This window comes from Rhea pennata, chromosome 3 (assembly GCF_028389875.1).
Source record: "Rhea pennata isolate bPtePen1 chromosome 3, bPtePen1.pri, whole genome shotgun sequence".
Lineage (NCBI taxonomy): Eukaryota > Metazoa > Chordata > Aves > Rheiformes > Rheidae > Rhea > Rhea pennata.
Window position 1 is genome coordinate 11807303 of NC_084665.1, and position 23865 is coordinate 11831167.

At 39.2% G+C, this 23865-nt stretch overlaps 1 protein-coding gene across 1 annotated transcript in view; it reads left to right on the top strand.

Moving 5' to 3' along the window:
• SPTLC3 (serine palmitoyltransferase long chain base subunit 3) overlaps nucleotides 1-23865 on the top strand; it is an 87728-nt gene that overhangs the window by 34646 nt on the left and 29217 nt on the right. Inside the window, exons 3-6 of the mRNA XM_062573505.1 lie at nucleotides 1074-1228; nucleotides 2201-2349; nucleotides 10454-10578; nucleotides 12678-12771. Of these exons, the coding sequence (XP_062429489.1) occupies nucleotides 1074-1228; nucleotides 2201-2349; nucleotides 10454-10578; nucleotides 12678-12771 (523 nt within the window). The remainder of the gene's footprint in view (nucleotides 1-1073; nucleotides 1229-2200; nucleotides 2350-10453; nucleotides 10579-12677; nucleotides 12772-23865) is intronic.

The following is a 23865-nucleotide window of genomic DNA, read 5'->3' on the forward strand; positions in this document are numbered from 1 at the left end:
GTAGCCTGAATTCTTGTGAGTCTACACCTAAAACTTTTAGCATCCATCCCACATAGTCTTAACTGAAACTTGCACCTCAGCAAGTTTAATTGCATTCCAACTTTATTTAGATTTTTTGTTGCTCCTTTTTCTTCTCTACAGTTTGAGCTATCATTTACAATAAAACTTGGCATAATGGAGGAAGAATATTCCTCTTACAATTAAAATTCTCAAAATAGTTTTTTCTGCTTTGGCTTTTCAAAAATGCATGCACTGCCTGATGAAGTATCATGGTGCAAAGGCTTTATCCATATTCTCATGGAATAACCTTTTGAGTTCACTTCATGATGTGGCAATTTGTGAACTACTGTAACTGCAGACATGTCGGTTAAATCTTGTTACCACCCCGCGTGCATTACATGCTCAATTAATTCTCCTTTCTCCCATATGTAAATGCATGCTATGTTGTTTTATCAGCTTATTGTATCCAATGACTAATAGGGATATATTTTATTTTATTTTGGTTTCTTTTTCTTTATTTTGGTTCTATTCTTTTAACTTAATTTCCAAGTAAAATTCATAGATTCAGATTGCCAACCAAACTGTCTAATTGTCAACCAAACTCTGCTTTCAAAGGGCATTTATGTGTTAACTGGCTGTTTGCACATCTGGTCAAGGGCAAAAATGCCCAGACCAATTACTCTGGTTTAGCTTGAATATAATGAATCCAATGTTTAATGAGTTATAATGAGTTGTTTTTCCAGTTTTGCAATCAGCTCACACATAGCAAAACACTCTATTTGAAACGTTCAGTTTCTCCAAGTGGAAGCATCGTGACTTCTTCCATTTCTAGTTTTCCAAATACTGTGTTGGAAAATTAGGCCAACTTCTTGACCATAAAAAAAGAACAACAACAGTATTTTTGAGGAAATTAAACTAGAGATTTGATCAGAGTTGTACATGGCATAGGAACATGCAGCTGTTATAACCTTCTGTTTATTAATGAATAAGTTTTTTCTTTTTAATGGCAATAATTTGGGTATGTAAACAGACATTTTCCCAGCAACATAACCCTATGCATGTTTTCAAACCAGGATTTTGTGCCACTTTATCAAGATTTTGAGAACTTTTACACCAGAAACCTCTATATGAGAATACGTGATAACTGGAATCGTCCAATTTGCAGTGTCCCGGGGCCTCTGTTTGACCTCATGGAACGTGTTACAGATGATTACAACTGGACGTTTAGGTGAGTCTGCTTACTGTCTGCAGGTGGCAGCTTCATAAAAATAACTTCTGGTACATTTGGAATGCGCAGAAAGCTTAGTTTAGCCCCTGCTGAAGAGCCCCTCCACCCTCATACATCTACATGTTTTTGCTGAAATCAGTATAACGTTGACAATCTATTCCCATTCTTCTGAATATTGGTTGGCAATGCACTATGGAAGGGACCAAACTCTGTCACAAATGGGCTTTAATAGGCTGTGTCAGTACAAGTAAGAATATTTGTGCTTCATTTATAATAACAGACCTTTAGTTAGAATATTACAACTAACTGTTGTAACCCTGTGTCAAGATTTAAGTCATAATTTCTTGCATTGTGTAAGCATGGCTTGTAGTTTACGCAGTGAGCCTTTGAGCTGAGTTTTGAGCAGTTTACAACCTGAGGATTTCTGTGCATTCCCGCTGTTACTGAGCGAAATAAATAAGGAAATTCAGCACAAACAGTGTGGGTTGGCTATGTTAACAGCGGGGATTAGCTCACTGAGAACGTACCATAATGTTTCCCACCCCATTTTCCTAATATTTAATACTTTTCTTCTGTGACAACTCTGGCACATTGATGACTTGTGGAAGTTGTTGACAAGTAACCTGAATAAGTTCTTATAAAAAGTTCCTTGTAAGCTCCTTATAAGAAGTCCATGATGTTGTTAAAAAAAAAAAAAAAAAAAATCCATAAAGGCACCATTTCACCCAATGCTGCCATCTACAACCTGGAATCTGGAAAACATTCTCAGCAGGATGCAGTATTTAGTCAGAAAAATAGAAAGCCATTGGAAAAAACTTTCAGAATATTAAAGTATGGGGATTGTAAATTCCCAAAGAGGAATCAGAAAGTGGAACAAAATTTATGGGCAAATTTTTATTTATTTTTTCTTTTGATTTTGTTTGGGTTGGAAAGGAGAGTTGAATCATTCCTTAAAATTTGCTTTAATTATAGGTTTACAGGAAGAACTATCCAGAATGTAATCAATATGGGTTCTTATAACTACCTCGGCTTTGCAGAAACAGATGCTAATGCATTGAAAACTGTGGCCAAAGAGTTACAAAAATACGGAACAGGAATCTGCAGTACCAGACAAGAAATGGGTAAGTAGAGTAAACAGCTAGATGGTCAGCAAAGTTTCTGTTACTAAATGCTTTTTCATATAGATATTTTGAAAGAACTGGATACTTACAGAGTACTGATTAGTAAAATGAAGTTTTACAAATTTCTTTTTTTTTTTTTAAATCTGATGTTCTAATATTATGTTGTGGTGTTTTATAAAACATGCGTATGCACAAGACAGAAATTTCCAACATGCCTATAAGGAAGAGGCGGCTATGGCTGACTTTTTGGTTAATATATGAATTGATTGCTTCTTAGGTGTGTAGGCTGCGTACAGTATTATCTTCAGTCTTATGCTTCTATATAAAGTATTTTACTGAACCAATATTGAATCTGAATATAACCATGCATTACTAATAGTAAAGTCATAAAGTCATTTTGTATTTTGGTGAAAGAAACTTCCAAGCATAGAAATGCAGATGTCTTTTTCCTCGCCTTGGGAAGCGTTTCAATTTTTTTTTTTTTTTTTTTTTTTTTTTTTTTTTTGGTAGAAGCCTATGACTTTTCTGGTTAATTATTTTTCACCTGTTTTGTCAGTGGCGTATTCACTTTCAACAGCTCTGGTCGAACATTCATATGGAAGGCGATTTTTGTTTACTATAAAATATCAATAGATATTCAGAAACAAACCCTTCAACATATGATTTGTGTGCTTTACTGCCAAAATAGCTGTGTTTTTCCTTCAACTTTCCTTTTAGCAATAGCTTAAGCAAAATGGAAAATTTAGTCACTATTCCATTCCTTTTCTTTAAAATTTTTCTGGCTGTTTGTATGTAGTCTGTAATGGAGATTTACAGACTCGATTTTTCCAGATGTAACTAAATGGATGATATTGAATATGTCTTGAAGCATTGGAAGTATTACATTTCTTAGAGACCACATTCATTACTACTTCATTCCTGATCCTGCAAGATGAGCAGTGAGAGATTCAGAGGTCTTTCTTCCCACTGGGCTTGGTTTGTTGAGTTTTCTAGTAGTCTCTAGTACCTTTTAATTTGCTACTGATATATCCCAAATAGTCAAAAGAGCCTGATCATCAAAAAGAGTAACTCAAGCACATCGCTGTCCTAAAGCACTCTCCTTCCCAAACTGCCAGAGGAGGGATAATCTTCAGGAATTTTTATTATGAACCTGAATAACATGAAACTCAAATGAAAAGACGGTATTTGTGTCCAATTATGCCTTTTATCCAGCAAGCTGAAAATTAACATTTTGTTTCTCTCAAACCAAACTTTTTTCCTCCAGGGATCTCATGGAAAAAATACCATATTTTATTAGGGATGGTTATTTTAAGTGGCATGTCCAGAAATGAAAAGTAAGGCAAACCCTCAGAGAGGGCTCGTAGATCGATCCTACTTTCCTGTTGTAAGTGATCTATCTGATTGCAATATATTGTTTCAGCTGAATTGCATGCTTGAAATTGGTCACCATTACTAGTGATCTAAGATATTCAAGGAGTATTTCTCTTCTCTGGGTCTTTTTCTCTTAAATTGTGTTTTGTCTGAGAATGTTCTGGGTTGTTTCCAGTACTTCAGAAATTTGCCATGTTCCTCTTTCTTTATCTTTTGCTTGTGACTTTTTTTTTGAAGACTTGTATGACTCTGTCCTATTATCAAGAAAACTCTATGAAAAGATCGATTCTTCAAGTATTAGAAAATCTAAGTAGTTACCTCCATCTAGTCTGTTACATGAGCCATATTGTAGAGATTTCTAGGACTTTTTCTTTACCTGAGCTCCAGTGTAATACTCCTGAAGTTATCTTCACTGACAGTTTAGGACAGATTATTCAAAGATTTATGTTTGTACGTAACTGCATTCACAACAAAGAGTCTCTTTAACTTCATTCAGACTATTCACAATGCTAGAATATGCTACGAGTAAAGAAGGATAGTGTGTAAGTCCTTGCAGGATCAAGGACATAAATTACTAAAATGTCACTTCTTTTTAAACAAGGTGTATATTGCAGTTGACTTCCATGTGTCTCAAATAGATGAACCTGCTTAGATTTTTCTAACTTAAGCATTAGATTACCAGTCTTACAATATGATGTTTGTTTGCTTGCACATTTTGGAAATACAGATGCGTGGCAGAAAGAGGTGCTCCTTTTTGAAATAAAGCTGACTGCAGATCATAATAAAATCAGGAATTTTAAACATTTTGAAATAAAACAGATTATCATGCCCTACACCCTACTAGGCTTAGTGCCAGGGCAAGGGTGGCAGTGTCGTGTGAGCAGCTGCTCATTCCAGTGCTCTGTTTGTCACCGGTATTCCTTAGGGAGACGATATATGTGAGTAGCAGGAGCAAATGCTATGTAAGCAGCCAAGCAGGATTCCTGCCTTTTTGAAATCCTTCTTGTCTGATTATGCCTTCGACCAAAAGACAAGACGGAGCCTGCACAGAACACTTGCAAGGTGATTCATTTTAGAGGGCATGGTTAGGAGTTTACATTTTAATGCTTAGAATTTACATTTTAATGCCTGCCTTGCACTCAGTTGTATACTTTTTTGTTTGCTTGAGGATTTTGATATTTGGTTATCTGATTTCCAAAAAGCAAATCTGAAAACCTATGCCAACATTTAAATTGCAGAAGCAGTTCCATCCCTTTTGCTTCCTTCCATTGAGTTTTAAGGCCTAATATGAATTTCTATCAGCAGATTCAGGAAGGTAAAAATGGTTGTTTGGCTGGTTTTATTTTTATACCTCTTGAAAGCTTTAATGAGGACCAGAGCCCAATTTGTACACAGTACTGTACAAACACAGAAATAAATGGTTCATTCCTTGGTTATCAGGCAGTGGCAAGGAACTAAAGTTCCCATAATTTAGTTTCCAAGTACGAGCTTAGAGAACAATATAGCTGCATAAATGAGAATTAGTACCTACATGTTTCATAAGACTGGCTAGTTTCTTATAGGGTAGAGCGTAAACTAGAAAACAGTCAATTAGAAGGATTTTCCTTTGCTGTCATCTCCCACTAACATTTTTTTTTCTTTTTGCCTACCCTTTTATTCATAAATGATTCAGTTCTTGATCAAAGTGCCAGGTTTGTCTCTGGTATTTCAGCATTGCAAAAGTATGCTCTGCAAAGCATGATTAAGCTCTGGAGAGTCTAACTCCTGGCAGGTGGAACTGAAGGCATTAGGAGTAACGAAGGATTGTGTGATTTGTTTAAAAAATAAAATATCTACAGTATATCAATGTACCTGCAGATCTTTGGAAACTTAAGATGCTGCCATCCTGTCTCTGGCACTGAACAGGCTGGACTGTAGATTTTAACTGTGTATTTTTATAAAGGAAAAGAAGCAAAGAAAACAGGAAGAAGGAAACTTCAAAACTTCGGTTTTGTTAAAATGAATCTACTCTTTTCTGAGATTCAGTTAATGATACAAGTAGGTTACTGTATCTATGACACCTGCAGTACCTTTGTGGTATGAAAACCACCATCCGACATCAATATTAAGAAAATGTCAACATTTCTCTTCTTTCAAATGCTTCCTCAGAACCCACTTCTTTGGGGACTGTTTTATAGACATACAGACTAAAAAGAGACAACTACATAGTGTTACCTTGTGCTTCCCTCCCACTCTCTCATCAGCATGCATCACACTGCAAGTTTAGTATTCGCTCCTGTGCTGGTCTCTGTGGGACAGTGATACTGTCTGGATCATCCACTCTTCTAGCAGAGTGTAAATAAATAATACACTTTCTGCGTTCCTATTTCTTCCTCCTAACAGTAACCCATTTAATCTTGCCTTTGTAAAAGTGTGTTTGTGCTCCAGTAATGTTACTTGTTCATTTCTGACAAACATCTTATCAGGTGATGGCCTCAGTTTATGACCTTGTTGCAGACGTGGCCGGGAAGCTTAGGTGTTGTGTTGTTTTGTTCACTACTCAGCTCGAGATACCTCTGACAAATCATCATTTTCATAGAGTAATGGTTCTTTTTCACATTAATCCATAAGAATCACAGCTGCTCTTTGTATGGAGAAATGACTTTTATGGGATTCCTTAAAGTGAGTACTTTCTCACTCAAAGGCTTGTTGCTTGCATTAGTTTACTAATCCAGCTTTTGTTTAGCTTGAAGTAAACAGGTATTTTTCCACCTTTCTTGGGTTTTAAAATTACAAATAAAAATGATATTAAAAGATAGTGCTTCCCATGTTAGATGTTTAGCCACTGCATACCATTAGCAAATAAAAACCTGAAAGACTGTCCTGGAACTATGTTGAGCAGACTAACCAGTGGCATAAACCTTCTTGTCTGAGCTGAAATAAGTGTCAAAGCTAAATAATAAACTGTTTCGTAGGAAGTGAATTTCCAAGATTTGTGTCTAGTAGACTGACAGTGATCTCCAAGCCTAGAGCAGACAGCCTGTAAAAGCCTGCCATAGTAAATGTGCTTCACGTCACCTGTCCCGAGAGCGCAAAGACAAGCTCAGCGAGGGAACTGGGTCACCAGATTCTGAAACGAAGGGGATTTGCTTTTCAAAGGATGGGAAACTGTGGAGGAGGCTAACATTGTGAAAGTCCCCACTTTTGATAAAGATCTTTGATTTTACTTTCCATGACACCTATACAATCTTGAAACAAAATAACAACAGCTGCTACACCTGCTGTCTTCTATTGCATGTAACTGTTCGACAGGGAGGGAATGACTTTTCTATTTGGTCTCTTACAGGTGCAGGTGACTTCCTCTCAAATTTTTTGTAGTAAGGTGGCATACATTATTTAACTGTGTTTTAGTTGTATACCAACTTCTCAGGTCAGACGAACCTGGAGTAAATATAAGAATCAGATTATGAGGAAAAATCTAATGTCTGTAATCTATGCATACAGTGTGTCTGTGTATACAGTATATCTGTTTATTAATAAAAATATACTTAGCGTATTGCTTTTGTATTTACCAAATTGTGATGCTGCTCTGAGTCCATCAAAACACAGAACATCTTCAGGGTCAGAATAAAATGAGTTAGCACTGCTGGGCATATGTTTAATGAAAATAGGGTGATTACTGCCTTCTGTATGTGGCTTGAGCTGTTGCAGCTGTTGCATGTGGAAGTTCCTCTGGAGCAGATTCACATCAGTCTGGCAGTGCTCTTTGTACTTGTTGGGGTTGTGTCTGCAACCACCTGGAAAGCCTAGTGGATGAACCTCATTCATCCAGATCATATCCTTCTCCTTGTTTCCCCCAGTGGAAAGTGATATAATTAGTACAGTTTATATGGTGACTAAGGAGCTGCCAAGACTGGAAAAATCTTCCACTATGGGTTAAACAATTGCATAGCTTATTAACTAAATATCCCTTTTACTTTAAACCTGGGGAAATGAAAGCTTGTATGCTCCATCAGCTCTACTTTTCCCAGTGTATATGGCTGTCACTTGCCTCCCACTGATCACTAGCCTAATAACTGGTGTGTATCGTGTTACTCCTGCAATACCTCACCTACCACCTACAATGGTGCCATTATAATTAGAGTAATTCAAAGCTAACGCTGATTTTGCAAATCCTTGTCATTCAGGTTTTGGTTTTGCAAACTCAGCCCCCCGTTGATTCTGATCTTGAGTCCAGGATTTGTAGGCAATAGTGATATACAATAATATCTATATTCACTGTTGGGGTTAGTAGATGATAAATAGGAATAAGTCACTTTCATAATGTTTAATCCTTCACCATCACAAAATCAATAAAATCAGGTTGAAAGTGTGACGTTCCTTTTTGCTTCATCTAAGATAATAGGTGCTTGAATAGAATAATCCGTAGCAAGTCAGTATCTCTGGATTTTTAAAAACAGAAAATATACGATGCAATGCCAAAAAGCAGTTTAAGTCTACCCCAGTAGTGTCAGTTACCCCTGGAAGTGTCAGGGACAATTTTCTCATGATTTAAAATGCCTGCCTTTCAAAGCACACCCTGCTTGTCCCTCTCTCTTTCCCATACCCAGCCTACTCCTAATTCATACTCCTAACCATAGTGTGGCCAGCTTCATGTTTCCATTTCAGACTTCATCATCTGTTTGTGTGTCCATAGCACTGAAGTGACAGAACAAATCTGTAAGGAACACTAGGGCAGTTGACCATGCTGGAACTCCTCAGTTATCCATGAGTGCTGTAACCAGGCTGAAGACTAACCAGGCCAAAAAATGCAAAAATATAGAGCTAACCATAAAGATACCTTGAGACTGACTGTGCTCACAAGCCAAGACATAGAGCCTCATACACTTATAACTGTGATCTCTCCAATGAGCAGTTGACTTCTGAAACTCCATATATTTCTGTATTTCATGGAGCTTGGCTATTAAAAGCTGAGGATCTGAGCTGCAAGCGCGAACAGTAGCCATCCTTAAAGAGCTTCATGCAGAGTCAGCTCACATCCTACCAGAGGTTCTGCAGAGACACTGAAATTTTTCCACATCATGTTACCTAACATATCAGGAGATTCTCTTAGCAGAAGCATAGAGCCAGAGACAACCCAACTCAATGTGCTTGTTGTATCTAATGCGATATGCAGAGCTGCAGAATTCAGGATATATGTAGGCAGTGTAGAGACACTCATGAAACTCTGCAGGAGTCAACTCAGGTCTACAGCTCAGGAAAAAAATCACTGCATCACTGTTCTCCAGTGTCGATATAATCCAGATTTTTTCTAGTAGCCAGGTGACCCTTGCTCCTTTTCTTCCTGGCTATTGGAGAGTTGCCTGCCTGAGTGATATTATTCTGTTCTATTTCCAAGTGAATGCTATTCTTGCAAACTACTTTGTGTGTTTAATGAGAAAAAGTAACAAAAATGCCACCATACTGCAATTATTGAATTACTGAATTAATCAGTTAGCTCAAATCATACTATTGCCATTTTGATTTGGATTTGCTTTTAATGAGCCTCACTCCATAAGGAAGCTAAGATCACCTTCCTGACTCATCACTCTTGTCAAGACACCCTAGCCAAGCTTCTGCTTCCCTTCCATTCTTCTGCCCTTTGTCCACCACAAAAAAAAAAAAAAAAAAAAAAAAAAAAAATTCTCGTTCCCATCAATCATAATGCCCTTCACTAGTTCACTTTGCCTGTTTTATTGTGACGTTAACTTCTGCCTCAGAAGTGAGGTGAGATGTTCGCTATCTGAATTTTTCTTCTGTTTCCTGCTCACAGCTTTGCTCCTAGGGGAAATGCTCTGTCAGAATCCACAAGCCACTCTTTTCCCCCACAGATCCTCCTGTAAGAGTTCCTTCTGCTTTAGTACCTCCAGTGCACAGCCAGGCAACCAGAGACCGGACAGCTGGCAAGCTGAGATGATTCATTACTGTTCAAAGTTATTTGCTATTTCATTCTCTTAATACCACTCTTTTCTTTTCCCTTTTGTATTTTGGTTATTAGCTGCTGGTGAAAGATAGTATTGGTTTTGGACAACTGGAGCACCTTATTGGTTTGGAGCCTGCAGGTTTTATTACTAGATAAGTGAGATGCAACAAAGAAACCTCTCTAGTGTTGTCTTAGCATTTATGTTTGACTACTAAAAAGAGGAGAGAGAGTTATCATCACGTATTAGGAGCAGCATAGCTTTTGACTTCCCAAGCAGAAAGGAGAAAACTTCTGTTTGTCTATCTATATAAAAGCATATGTATGTTGTACACATACAGACAGAAGCACCCTAGGAAAAATGGGAGGTTTTATTGTTGTTTTCCACTTTCTCTCTTATCCAGAGAGAACTCAAGAATTTCTAAGGTGTTTGTCCCAAATTTCCTATAAAAGAAGGTATATTTTCCATTTTAGGAAAGACAAACAAACAAAAATGAATCTTTAAGATAAGCTAAATCAAAAATTGCTGTCATATGAAACAGAAACTGTCACAGAAACTGCTTTGCTACCTTAACAACAGCAGTATTTGTTATCATTGATTGTAACTGGTTTGCATTCTTCCATTTTCTAGGTTTTCTCACACACAAGATCAAAACCTTCATCAGATCTAAAAAAAAATCCATCTAATTTTAATGGCCTGCTTCTGACTTGTTCTTCTGTATGTTTTCTTTTTTTTAGAATTGATAACTTTCACAGCCTAATGAGATTTAAGATTGCTTGTGCTTATTTCTGCAGGCACTCTGGACAAGCATGTAGAACTGGAGAAACTTGTGGCCAGGTTCCTTGGTGTGGAAGATGCCATGGTGTTTGGCATGGGCTTTGCAACTAACTCTATGAATATTCCAGCCCTTGCTGGGAAGGTGAGTACTTCCTTAAGGAACACACAGAACAACTGGGTTTTTTTTTTTTTTTATTGTTTTAACGACTGTTGCAGTAGTCTGTCCACAAATTAAATGGAAAGGCTTGATCTAGGCATAAACCTCAGGAACCCCTGAGTGATAAGGCTGATCACTTCATGGCCCTGGCTATACTTTTTTTTATCATTTTCTATCTCTGGATATTGCTACACCACATATCTGGCATCTATTTAAGGATCAGTGATATGGTTATGTAGCTTCTCTTAACCAAGTTACTTCTCCCTAAAGAGTGAACAAATGTTGCCTCCTATGTCACAGATGTTGTAGCATGAAGTATTTGGGGCTGCCTATTTGCACTGATATTGAGCATGAATAATTGCCTGGGTGCTTGTGATGAAAGAGTAGCTTAGGATATATTTATAACACTTTCAGAAAAGAGAAACAACAGTGGTATCATTCCTGATGTATGGAACTCTGGCTAGCCTTGAAAGCTGGCTCGTCTTGCAAATGCAAGACCAAAGTTGAGGCCATGTGACAGAAAGTGGGCTTTTACTTGGTGCTGAAAGAACCTCATCTCTAATTTGAAGTACTTAATGCAAAGGCATAAAAATCCATTATCCTGTTCATCCCAGTTCCTGACATAATGAGCTGATATACTTTGCTGTTACCCAGGAAATTTGATGACTCCACTTTAGTCAGTGCAAATGTGAAACAGTATTTCACTCTTGGCAGAGATGGAATGAGTTCACTGTGTGGTGTATGATCAAGACTTTTTTTAACTTGCTTGGCTAGAAGTGAAGTCACTTCTTCATTCACTACTGAAGAAGGATGCAGCAAGATCCACACGAGATTTCTCAAATACATGTATACAAGGGTTGGGGGAAAATGCTCAGGCTGCCCGGGAGACAAACTTCAGCCTGCGATGGTACTGGAGAAGTTGTACGGTAATTTCAGAGGGAACAGGTACAAAGAACTAATAGAGGAAAATTTGTGAAGCAGCGGACATGAAAAAAAGTCCCTCACATAGACCGCCTCATGTGGAGGTTTATGTCTTTGTTATTGTTGGAATAGTTAGAGATAAGTGTTTAACAAGTGGCACAGATAAAGGATGAGGATTTTTAGTATGATATTATGCAATTGTCCTATGTTAGGGAGATTTATCTCTGAATTTACCTTTACAATTAAATATAGTAACTATGTTTTGTTGTCCAGATACACATAGATAACTCTTTAGATTCTGCATACTTATCTCTAGCCAGAATTGTGTCAAGTGTCTCACAACCTTAGTGTAATCTGTATTTCTAAAATAAATATTCACCTAATGTTATATTACCCTCTAACAGGGTAACAAAACACTACAGCATAAAGTCTACAATAGGAAGCAGAGCTAAATTAAGGTTCCAGCTTGAATTTTGACCATGAATCCTGACTCCTGTTAATATAACATGCAAAGTTATTTATCCTGCATTTTTTTAGATTTTAGAAAGAAAATGAGTTTTCAACTGAGCTAATCATTGAAAAAGTTACTACAGGTAAATTGCGTGTGCTTATATCAGAAAAAGATTTTACCTGGCTCCTAGGCTCCACTAAGACCTTAATGGAAGTGGGATATATGTGGCATCTGTTTGTCCTGTTCTTATTTCTGCAACCCGAAGTGCAGATACCAGCCCAGCCTAAGTATAACTGCTACTTACATTACTGTCACGCAGTCTTTATACTTAGAGCTGTGGTTGATAAAGCTGCATTTCACCTGCAACACAAAGAGACTGTAGAGAGGTAACAGAGGAACCGATATCATTTGATTTTACTAAAAAGTGATCAGTCTCCACTAGGGTTATTCATTACTTCCTAGTTACAGGAAATGTTTGATCCCTTCACACCTTCTATGAGTTTCTGGAAATCCAACACCACAGTTTGTCTGCCCTTGCAGTAGAGTCCTGGCATCCCCAGAGAGGTGACAGAAATTCTAATTCACCTTTAAAACTTACCGCTTAATTGGAGCGACGCTGTGTCACAGACACCAGTGTCTGTGCTCATGCACATGCACACTTCTGGACAGCCTCACAGTTCATGCAGATGCTCACTGTACTCCTTCTCCACAGGGCTGCCTCATTTTGAGTGATGAGCTGAACCACACTTCTCTCGTTCTTGGTGCGAGGCTTTCAGGTGCTACTATTAGAATCTTCAAGCACAACAGTGAGTATTGAAGTTGGAAATATTCAGTGACAGAGATGTTTGCACCTCCAAGGCAAGAGTGCTTCTTTGCTATGCATGCTTTGCTGTCAGTTCCCCAATAATGCTTTTATCCAGGCAGAAGTGTTAACTGTTCATATTATGAGTGATTTCTAAGGGGAAAAAATAGCTATGTAAGATTATAACTACTCTTGTGCATGATCTGGGTCACCAGCTTGGACCTTAGTTTTCAAAACCTGGAGTCTTTGCCTTGTTGCTGTCTTTTTGACATGCTGAATGACTGTGTGCTGCCAAAAAGGTTTTGTTGCTCTTGTCGCTATAACCAAAATACATACAAACATACTTACGATAACATACACAGAGTGATTTCTCAGAAATGCTCCACGTTTCCTGCCTCTGTTTCTAGCAGGTTCAGTGTGAACACAGTTCCACCCATGGCATCCTTTTGAAATTGCTACCCTGAAATTCCTAGGGGTTGTACCAAACATGCAGATGGTTATAACAACAGCATCATCCCAAATATTCTTCAAAGTATGGATTTTAGTATAGAAATCATATTAATACTACACTTTAACTTTGTACTTACATAATTATCCCTTAAATGTTCGTGCTTTTTAACTTTTATTTAGTTGTTGCTGTGGTCGCAATCAAAGACGTTATGACTAGATTTGATGATAAGAGCTTGTTTGCCTTTATTCTCCTTTGTACTTGCCCTTTCCATCCCCACCACTGTCACCAGGCAGTGATTGCAGCAGAGATTAAGAAGCTGAATAACTGGTAAGGAGTGAGAAAAGAGGTCTGATTGCCTTTGTTAATAGCTAATACAATCTCTACTCTCTATTAAGCATTGTGCTTAGCCCTGAGGTGAGCAAAAATGTATTATGTATGTGTTATAAAAGGCCTAAGGATCCCTTAGAATGAAAGACACACTAAGATTGTAATAGAAAATGTTATTATAATTAATATCTATTCATAATTTAGACAAGAAACAATTTCTGAAGATCACTCAAGAATTAAAGATCATCTGAACCAGAACATTTTTACTAAAGTAATTATTCGTAGATTGATCCATAACATATGCAAACTTGGTCCGTTTTCACGGCCTAGATATGCTGGGCATGGCAGTGTTCTCTCAGCTCTTCCTTAGATTGCTCAGTGCCTTATCCCACTCAGACTTGGGTTTGCATCACACCCTACAGGACGACCTTTCACTACCAAAATCCAAATGTTCTCAGCCTCTCCACTCATCTAGCACTGTTTCCTGCAGTGTTTCAAAGACCATTCCAGTTTGAGGAATGTGTCACTCTCAACTCCTAGAGAAGCAGTGAAGACATCGCTTTGGGCTGTTATCCTCATTTTGAAGAATGCAATCTCTAACCACTTGCCAACATTTCCTTCCGTTCCCAAGAAGCTGATACCTAATCAGCCTCTGCTTAGGCAAATGATAAATGAAAATTGATGGTCTGTGTAAATATTGTGTGACTCTAAAAACAATAGTGACCTAGTCCAGCAAGCAACAGTCTAGCATTGGAAAACCTAGACAATCCCTTTAAGCACCTAAGCAAACATTAGTGGAAGCCTATCAAGGTTGCTTTAGAAAAACTCACTGTTTTCTAGATTAAAGATCTGATTTGCCAAAGTCAGTCTTGTCTGCCATTTCTAAGACATTACCTTAACTAATTTTCACAATGAAACTGTGGAAATTTATGGAAATATTGTATGGAATCTGAGTGTTAGCTTTTGTCATCACAGTTTTGTAGACCTTGAGCCATAACCTGAGTTGCACTTACAGAGTACTTCATACAAAGAAGCTTCACACATTCTTGTTCTTTCTCTCAGCCCACTGTGAGCCTCTCTGTACGGTAGTTCCATGGCTAGGAACTTCTTACTTACAAGTATTTCTTTACTCACACCCATAAGTTACACATCACTGCAATATCCTTGTCTAATGACAAGTAGTAGAAACCTGTCGAAGGTCATTTTAAACAGATTTAAAAAAAAAGTATTTTTTCACAGAGCAGGTAGTGAACTTCTGAAAGTTGCTGCTACAGAAGGTTGTGGAGTCAAACAAGTAGGTTCAAAAGAGATCAAATAAATTCATGGGTGACAAGTTCATGAAAGAAATGATCAGGGATGTGCCTTCTAGCATCCCTAGAATGAGACTTGAGGATAATTGTGGAGTTTGAGAGGAACAGAAGTAGCGAGGCAAAATATTGTACTAAATAAACCTCCGATTGCTACCGTTAGAGACAGAATACTGTCTCTGTATGGACCTCGTGGACCTTGGTCTGACCAGTAAGGTTTTTCATATGTTCTTCGTTGACCATTCATAATGAATGGACTGTCACTTCACTGAAGCTCATGATCCCCTGCAGTGTACCACAAGAGGCACTACAAACCATGGCCTTGGCTTACTTGAAGCAGACCTCAAAGTGCCACACTATACAGCACTTGTAGAAGACAACCAGAAAGTCCTTCAGATAGGCCTAGTTCACATCTGCAAGCATAGCCAAGTTATACAATTCATTTCAGGTACAGTTGTCACCTGCTACCAGCAAAGAGCAAATGTTGTTCTGAAGCTCTTAAAATCACGGGTATAGAAATAAATTTATGTGCTGTCTGCATTAGAGAAAATAGGTTGTGTTTTAGGAAAGGACAGCAGTGGCTATGGTCATGCAGCACCACTGCCTTTGTAGGATGCATCCTCTTTCACCTAAAACAAAGTAGGCAGCATTCTTCTCTATGGATCTGTCTGAGAGTGGTGTAATACAAGTCTGTATAGCAAGAAATTAAGGACACACAACCTAAGCTATTAACTTGTGTTAAGAGGATTCTTCTCTTTCCAGTTAGGCAGATGTTTGTTTGGTTTGCTAGATGGGAGCTGTGTTGCTACCAGATTATCCTCCTTGCTAATGTGTGGAGACATAACATACATACAGGCGCACACACGTGCCCAGAACGTCGGGCTGTGTTAGTCAAAGGTTTGGTTAGGGCCTTCTGATGAGTGGTTGGAATGGTTCTCCAGAAAGGTGCAAAGAAAGGAAAAAAAGAGTGAAACCAAGTCCTGTTCTCAGCCAGATCAGGGCTTAAAAACGTATTTCATTCTTGTATGTAAGTATGAGCCGAACTGTTTGCTGACATGAGTTGGCTCAGCTCCTTTGGAGCTAGGCCAGGTTATTTACATACTTTTTAACTCAGCGTTGCCCTGTACAAAACACAGTAGAAGAGATGCCAGGAATTACTGCCACTAGTGACTCAGGCATGCTGTCTGTGTCGTATTCTCAAAAAAATAAATTCAAATTGGCCAGCAGATTTTAGAGTTACCTTTTTTGCTATCACAGCGCAGTTTGAGAAAGCAGATTTGTTCCATGCTCCTTGTTGCTTACATCATCCTCTTTAGACATGCAGTGTAATACCCTTGATAAAACTGCCTAGAATGTATTTAGTTTGGCTCTGACTTCCTTGGTTGTGTATGTATAGAAGGTACACTGAGAGAAGGCTGAGATGTGACTAATGTTTGTTGCAGTTGCTATAAATGGTTATCAAAATGAGCAGAATAATTATGTAACGATTCAGTGAAGCAATGGGATAATTTCTGAACCAGCTACTTCTTGAATATTATTCAGAAAACATGCACAGGGTGTTCTAGACTTCCTAGGAAAGGAGGTTTAGCCTCATTTTCTAAGAAGCTGGACATTGTAATCTCTCTTGCCTCCCTTTTTATTCCCCTCAAATGGAAAAATAATTTTCATAAAAAATAACAGGGAAACTTTTATGTGAAAATTTTATCATAAAACGAGAGGAAAAATTACCATTTTAAAATTATTACTGCTGTGTATCCAGCCTTCTGTAACTACAGTTTGTAAGAAAGTAAAAATTTTTTATTTTATTTCAAAGCATATAATCTGTAATATTGGATCTATCTGTCATTACGCAAAAGTAAATAATTATAACTATTTCATTAGTAAATAATCCCTATTATGAATCACCTTAGTGATATATAATATTCTTATTCTTACAAAAGCTAATGGAATCTATTTTTAATAAATGGGTGGCTGTCCTAGTTGTTATAGTTTTCACAGAAAAATCTGAATAGTTTTCCTAAAATTGACAGAATTGTTAGACATCTATGCTTCTCCCAAGTAAAATAACAGACATTTGGATGTTTCCCCTTTCTGAGAAACACAAGTTGCATGAAAAGGTTTTCAAGCCGTAAGGTGAATGATAAAGCAAAAACAAGCAGTAGACCTGCGAGTGCATTTTTATTTGCACATAGGAATGTACCTGACTGCCAGTGAACAGACCTTTCCTCGTAAACAGGAGACTGGAATTTACAGGTTGGGGTTGAGAGAAGCACCCAAGTACACCCACAGGTTACCCATGTGATAGAAATTTAGGAAAATCCTCCCGTTCAGTCCTGTAACAAAAAGCTACTGAATGGAGCATTCGCTTCCTGTGGGCTCCCCTTAGTAGTCTTCACCCTGCCGGGGCAGCTCCAGTCGGCCGCCGGGTGTACAACCTCCAAGGGACACTTTCTGTTCCCGTGACCCTCACTCTGCTCTGTGGATGTTATCTTGTGCATCCATTTAAATGCAATTTCTTTTTTTGAAAGGCATCACAATTAAAATCTGTAGGTTGCCAGCTCATGGCATCAGTCCTGATTTGCACCAGCGTCTTTCACCGCAGGTGAAATGAAATGGACCTCTCCAAGAATACACATGGTGTCTAACTGAGGCACACGTAGACATACCCAGCCCAGTTTAACCTGACAGCTGGTGGCACAGCTTTCAGGAAAAGCCAAGTAGCCAAGCAAGGCCAATTTGTGAATCACAGCTTTTCTGTTTCCTGAAGATAGTTATTGTAATGACTGAAATCTGCCCTACGCCATCTCCCTGACGTTTGCGCTGTAAGAACTGAAACGTGGTCTGCTAAAATCTTCCTCCTATGCATCATCAAGCCTTTTTTGGTCTCACTGAATGTCATTTAGGTTGCTGCCTGTGAAATGAGCTGCGGCCCAGAGAAGCTCTTGCAGTCACCCACCAAGTGACTAGGAACCTCATGGTTTAAAAATAAGCACTCTTGCATCCAGTTTCTTTTTTCTTTTATTTCTTACCAGCACTGAGCATTCTGCTGCTGAGCCCTTCTGCCTGCTCCTTGGAGGCTGAAATAATTCTCTGCTTCAGAACAATCTGCAAGATTTCTTAATTCAGCAGTAGGAGCTTTAAATCTGGCTAGATTTAAGATGGAATTTGTCAGGTTCATAAACAGAGATTATAGATTGTGGTTCCTCCAGTAGTAGATTGACCCAGGTCTGTTTTCAAAACGTGAGTGTGGACATGAGTAAAATTCTTTGGTGAAAATATGAATCAGTCATAAGTTTGTGCGCTACTGTTTTTAGTGGCCTAGAGCAGTTCTGACTTGCCCTTAAAGCATCTGCCTGTCTTCTTCCCTGGTGTGGGCACCGTTCCATTTGCCGTTTCCTGTGCACTGATTTTCTAGGAAGCGAGGAAGGAGCTGCACTTCTGCGCTTGAAATGTGACGGTGCTAGCAGCATGGCCCAACAGCTGGCGTGGGGTAGCAAGGGGAAGGGAGGCTAAAACTTCTCTCCACCACAGTGGCAATAGCTGCACGGCCCTTGCTAGGTTGTGCCGGCGGTCAGGTGTTACCCTGACCAGGTTTGGGCTCCAGAGAGCATCCCACCCTCTTCAGGTGACCCACAAGGGGTCTTGACCCTTTCAGATGCATTGGGGATACACTCTCCAGTGCCTTCATTTCCTGCAGCAGTGGTAATTTAAACAATGAATATTGTAGCCCAGGAAGAGACTGACTTATCACCCATCCTGTTTTATGTTTAAGACAATCTTTTACTAATGTCACATATTTTAAAGCACTTTTCAAAACCTCTGACCTTCTTCTTGGTTAAATATTAGCCAAAATCCCTTTACGCTTCTAATAAAACATGAAAAGTAAAACCAAATAGCTATCCATTAATCAGCCTGTGATTTTATCAAGGATTTTCTGGCACAGCTGTTCTGGGTATTGTACTAGTGTTGGGTGAGAGCCTGTGGACAGATGGATGTGCTTCTGATTAACTACATCCAGGTGAATGCTGTTCATTTTAGTCTGTATAAGAGGATGCTGTCAAGGCTTGAGATCTGTTTATTCGTCCTAGTTCTACTGCATTTTTCCCACATAACATCAAACAAGTAAACGGTAGTCACATTTTCAGGTTTAGATTTGTAATTTCATAAGCGGTCTGTGAGAATGTCATGGCCATTGACAGAAATCAGGCTGTGTGGTTAAAAAAAAAAAAAAAAAAAAAAAAAGAAAACAGTTCTCTTCATTGCAAGGGCATTTCAACATACACTCAGAGGAGATGACAGTATGAAGAAGGCGGTCAATTGCGAAGCACAACTAAGCACCTAGGTTAGATGGAAATTTGGTCTCTAATCTGGAGCTTGAAACCACATCTGAAAAACGGGGGTCAGAGCAGCACATTCCTACCTCCTCCTTGTCAGAGTGTTGCGAAGATAGTAAGGGGTTTTGTGGAGTCTCACAAATCAGGTGGTTGATGACAGATCTGTGTCAGACAGGTGTGAGCTGTTCAGGAGCCCAACAAAATGTAGTCTCCTGCATGGACAACCGATGGGAATTTATGTTGATCAAACTCTGGCATTTCTCAGTCTGCTCAGTCAAATTATTGCTTTGGAGTTCATATGCATGTGCCATGAGGACACACATACAGAAAGAGAAAACACAGCTATCTGGATCTGTTGTAGTTAACTCCGAAAGAAAATTTAGGCCAGGAGAAGGCCAGCAGGTTTCAGTGCAAATATATATTCCAAGGGAAAAAAAAAAAAAAAAAAAAAAAAAAGGAAAGAAAGAAAAGAAGTGGAAAACTACAGCTGCATGGCTATAAGCAAGCAAACAGACAAAATGGGGGAAAAACAAAATGAGTAAATGAACGACTAAAGATTAGCCAAACTTTTCTTTTCTTTGGTTGCAAATGAGCTTTTGCAGTAACTTAGTACAAGGTTGTTCTTTTTGTTTGTTTGTTTTTCCCCCCTCAGAGGCTTAAGTGGCCCTTGAATTTAAGAAGAGAGGGCACTGTTCTAGCTATTATAGAGCATGATGAAAGGCACGTTACCCACTAAGGTTTTTTCTTCTTTGAAGCCTCTGGCCACTATTGGAGACAAGGTCATTGCACTAGATAGATGGACCACAGTCTCATCCAATTTGGCACGTATTTCCCTGTGACGCATACAGACGCTGCTGCAGAGAGAAGACTGGTATATCCTGCTCCTAGCATGCTGCGTCTGCATTTGCCCTCTCCGATTTGAAAAAGCTATGTTTGACTTGCTAATTGTGAGTAGGAAGATGTCCTGAGTTGAGGGAACTTTCACAGAGCTCAGTATTTACCGGCGGGCAGAGAGGGGAGCCTGAGCCTGTTACTGCGGCTGCAGAAGGCATCCCCTGCCCCATTCCAGAGACAGATGATCAACGCCGTGATTTCAGAGAAGCGACTCCAGGCACTCTCTTGCTGCTCAGAGCTGCGCCATCAGTCAGGGACTTTTCAAAGGCTAGAATGAAAGCTACTATTTAAAATCCTGTAGGTACTGTCTAGTCCAACAAAAAAGCCTCGCGGTGGTTTCTCTTTTAGCGATCTGCAAGGAAGGAGGACGGCGTGGAAGGGGGGCACTCAAGTCACCCCAGCAAGGACAGAGCCTGGGAAAGGTACAGTGAGAGAGCAGGGGCTGGACGCTGCAGAAGATGCGCGGCAGCGTGCGGGAGCTCGTGCACGAGAGGCTGAGAAGAGGCAGACAGCAGGCCCACAGGGAGGTCCAACATTTCTCCCCTTTCCCTTTGCTGTAGTCAGAGCTAATTAGGGAGACGCAGTGGTTGTCAGACATTCGCTTGCCAGTCTAATACTACAGAATGACTGTAGTGACCCAGTTCTTGAAATGCCAGGAAAAGATGGAGGAAGTAGGGCAGGATTTTCCAGATGTGTTTAAAAATAGCCACAGACTGCGTGTGAGCGTGCGTGAGAGTGCGAAGTGGCCAAAACTGAAAGCGGGAGTGGCAAACGCCAGGGGAAGGAAGGGAAAACACGCTAAGGATAGTAGGGCCTTTTTATTTTAATTACAAAGGATTCAGCTGACATCACGCGGGAGGTTTTCAGCCCGCGCAGAGGAGCGGTGATGACATCGGCAGCACTGCAGTGTAGGGGTGAGTGGATGAGGGGTGGAGACGGTGTGTCCCGGGGGAGGCACGGAGCCTGCTGGTGGAGGCACCGGCCGGCACCGGGGCTTCGCTTGCGCTGGAGGCAGCGCAACGCGCTGCCGCCTGTCCCGGTCCAGGCTCGCCTCAAAAACCAACAGCATATCCTCGCTGTATTGAAATCTAAAAAAAAAAAAAAAAAAAAAAAAAACCTAAGCAAACCACAGTTCCTGCTTGAGAAACCTCATCCTTCATATGTAGACAATATGCCACAGGTAGCAGGTGGAAACTCCGGCAAAGTTAGATCTGGTTGTGCTTTGACTAATTAACCACATGAAATCCCAGCCACCTCCTGGGCCCGGTGAATGGTTGTTCGCCTGTACTGCTGAGGATCCCAGGCTGTGCGTGGTCGAACGAGAGAGCACAGTTATTTTCTCCATAACTGGTTATTCAAGGTGGTCTTGTGCAACCCATCCCTGCCACAGTATTTTACAGGCTAACTACATTTAATAGGCAAAAAAATTTGATATTAGAAAGTCAGCTGGGATGTACTGTTTTCTTTATTTCTTAGCACTCAATATAGCCTGTTGTTTGGGAAGTCCCAGTATATGCATATAGAGAGCATCTTTATTTTGCTTGAGTAACAGGAGAAGTCTTCTTTAAGAAGATTAAAGGTAATAGGTTTTCTTCACCTTCCAATTTCCCCTTTCCAAATGAGACACTACAAGCACAGAGTAAAAGGGGCAGTAAAATTTCTCTGCACCTTAACAAAGTATGTGTTGGCTGTTAAGCGATTAAGAAAGGGACAGATATACATATTTTTCAGAATGAGATACCAAAAGCAAAGTGATATAGCCCTGGTCCTGCAAACACATGTACTTAGCCAGAACTCCAGCAGGACTACATGATGTGTAAAGTCAGGCATGTCCATGCCTCAAAAACGTAATCTTTTATTTATATATATATATTTATATATATATATTTATATATATATATTTTAAAAAATATATATATATATTTCATATTATTAATTTATTATTATTTATTTGTTATGTATTTTATAAATATAAATAAATATATAAAACCATATCTGCAATCTCTCATTCCACACTAGTTTGGACACAGGAGCTATTCACATTCACATATTTTCCAAATTAGTTCTTTAAAACAAAGTTACATATGTCTCATCCTCCTCTTTGTCCTCCCCTCTTTCCTTCCTTTCTTTCCATGTGGATATATGTTAGAACAACTGAATGTTCAAGCTGTGATGTCAGCTCTGAGGTTTGGGCAAACTGACTTTCCTGAAGTCTGGCATCAGTCCGCACTGATGTTTGGGCAGAGCACTGACTCGAAAGACCTTATATGCTTCAGAGGAGAGTTTCAAAAGTCCCAACAGGATATAGGTGACCATGACTCAGTTGAATTCAGTGGAGAAAAAAGAAAGCCTAAATTCCATTTGAATGACTGAAAATCTTCCCTCGTTTTTGTAACACGTGAGATTTCTGTCATCCTATGGAGTCCTTTAATTCTCAGAACTGTAAATAATTTCTGAGTATTATCTATGGGAAACGAAAGGGAAGCAGCTCTACATGCAAGTGCTGCAAACTGTCAGCTGATGTATAAATTCCTTTTAAAGCACTGGGAAACTTTTATTTCTTTGATTGCCATCTAGTGGAAGGTGTGCTGTGTGCATCGCATTATTCATAATATTTCTATCTCTGACCACATCCAGCTGCACCAGTGATTGCGCAGTTGAATTAAGCTGCAACTTACGGTGCATGTGTTGTGTTTTGTAAGTTATGGTGGGGTTTTACTAGGTCAGGAGATTACACTGTAAGGTTCAGAATGGCATAGCCGTTTCTGAGAAATTTATCTTTCATGAGATTAGTAAATGCCAGTAGTGAGAAGTGAGGTCACAGGTTATGCATGGTGGACAGTTAAGGTGCAAATGGCCTGATTCCAGTCAGGTGGAACCAGGTGAAGTGTAGGTCAACATTAACACAGGTAAGATATATTTTCTTCAATTGGAAGAGTTCTGTTTAAAGACAAGCATTGTACTATTTTGGAAGGGTACAATAACTGCATTAAGATGCCTTGCTGAAAAGGTGGGGTTATATAATGAAAAAATGCCACTAATTTTTCCCAGCCCACAATTAAATCTGATCTCTAATAATACTGGGAGTATTGGTAGTCTCTGTAAGACTTCCTTTAAAAACATTTTGAAATGTCTGTTCAGATTCCTGAGAAGTACCAGAATAGTTCATTTTGGAAAGTGTTCATTCACATTCACACTGGTTAGATTTCAACTCCACTGTCAGAGTTGCATTTTGAGATGACCCTTATTTCTATATTTCTCTGGGGCTTTTTCCCTTCTTTCATATTTTTCAGAAATCAGTGGCTTTCCTTGAAGTGTGTTATGAGATTATCCACACTCAGCTCTTGAGAAAGCATCTGCATCTCTAACATTGCTCTAGGCCTCCTTATATTGAAGTCATGCCAGTGCCAAGCATTTTGGCATTGAATTAGGGTATCCATTGCATGTACTTGTGCTCACCTGTGTCTCCCTGTCTCATTAGTGTTCTTTCACTCTCTTTCCTTCTCGAGAAGGACAAGATTTCTCTTACTGCTATCCAGACATGCTTCTGCATCCTAATCCAAACCTTTACTGAAACAGTCCATTTTATTCATGAGCTGAAAAGTGATTAAAAGCTCACTGTTCCAAAAGTCTTGAGACATTGTGCCTATCATACAGCTGATAGTTAACCTTTATTGTTAATAGAAGGAATTCCATTTTGCCTTTAAATAAAAATGTAAGCCAAGAATTTCTAGAAATCAAACTTTCTTTCCTGGATAAGGTGCATAACTGAAAGCTATTTTTTT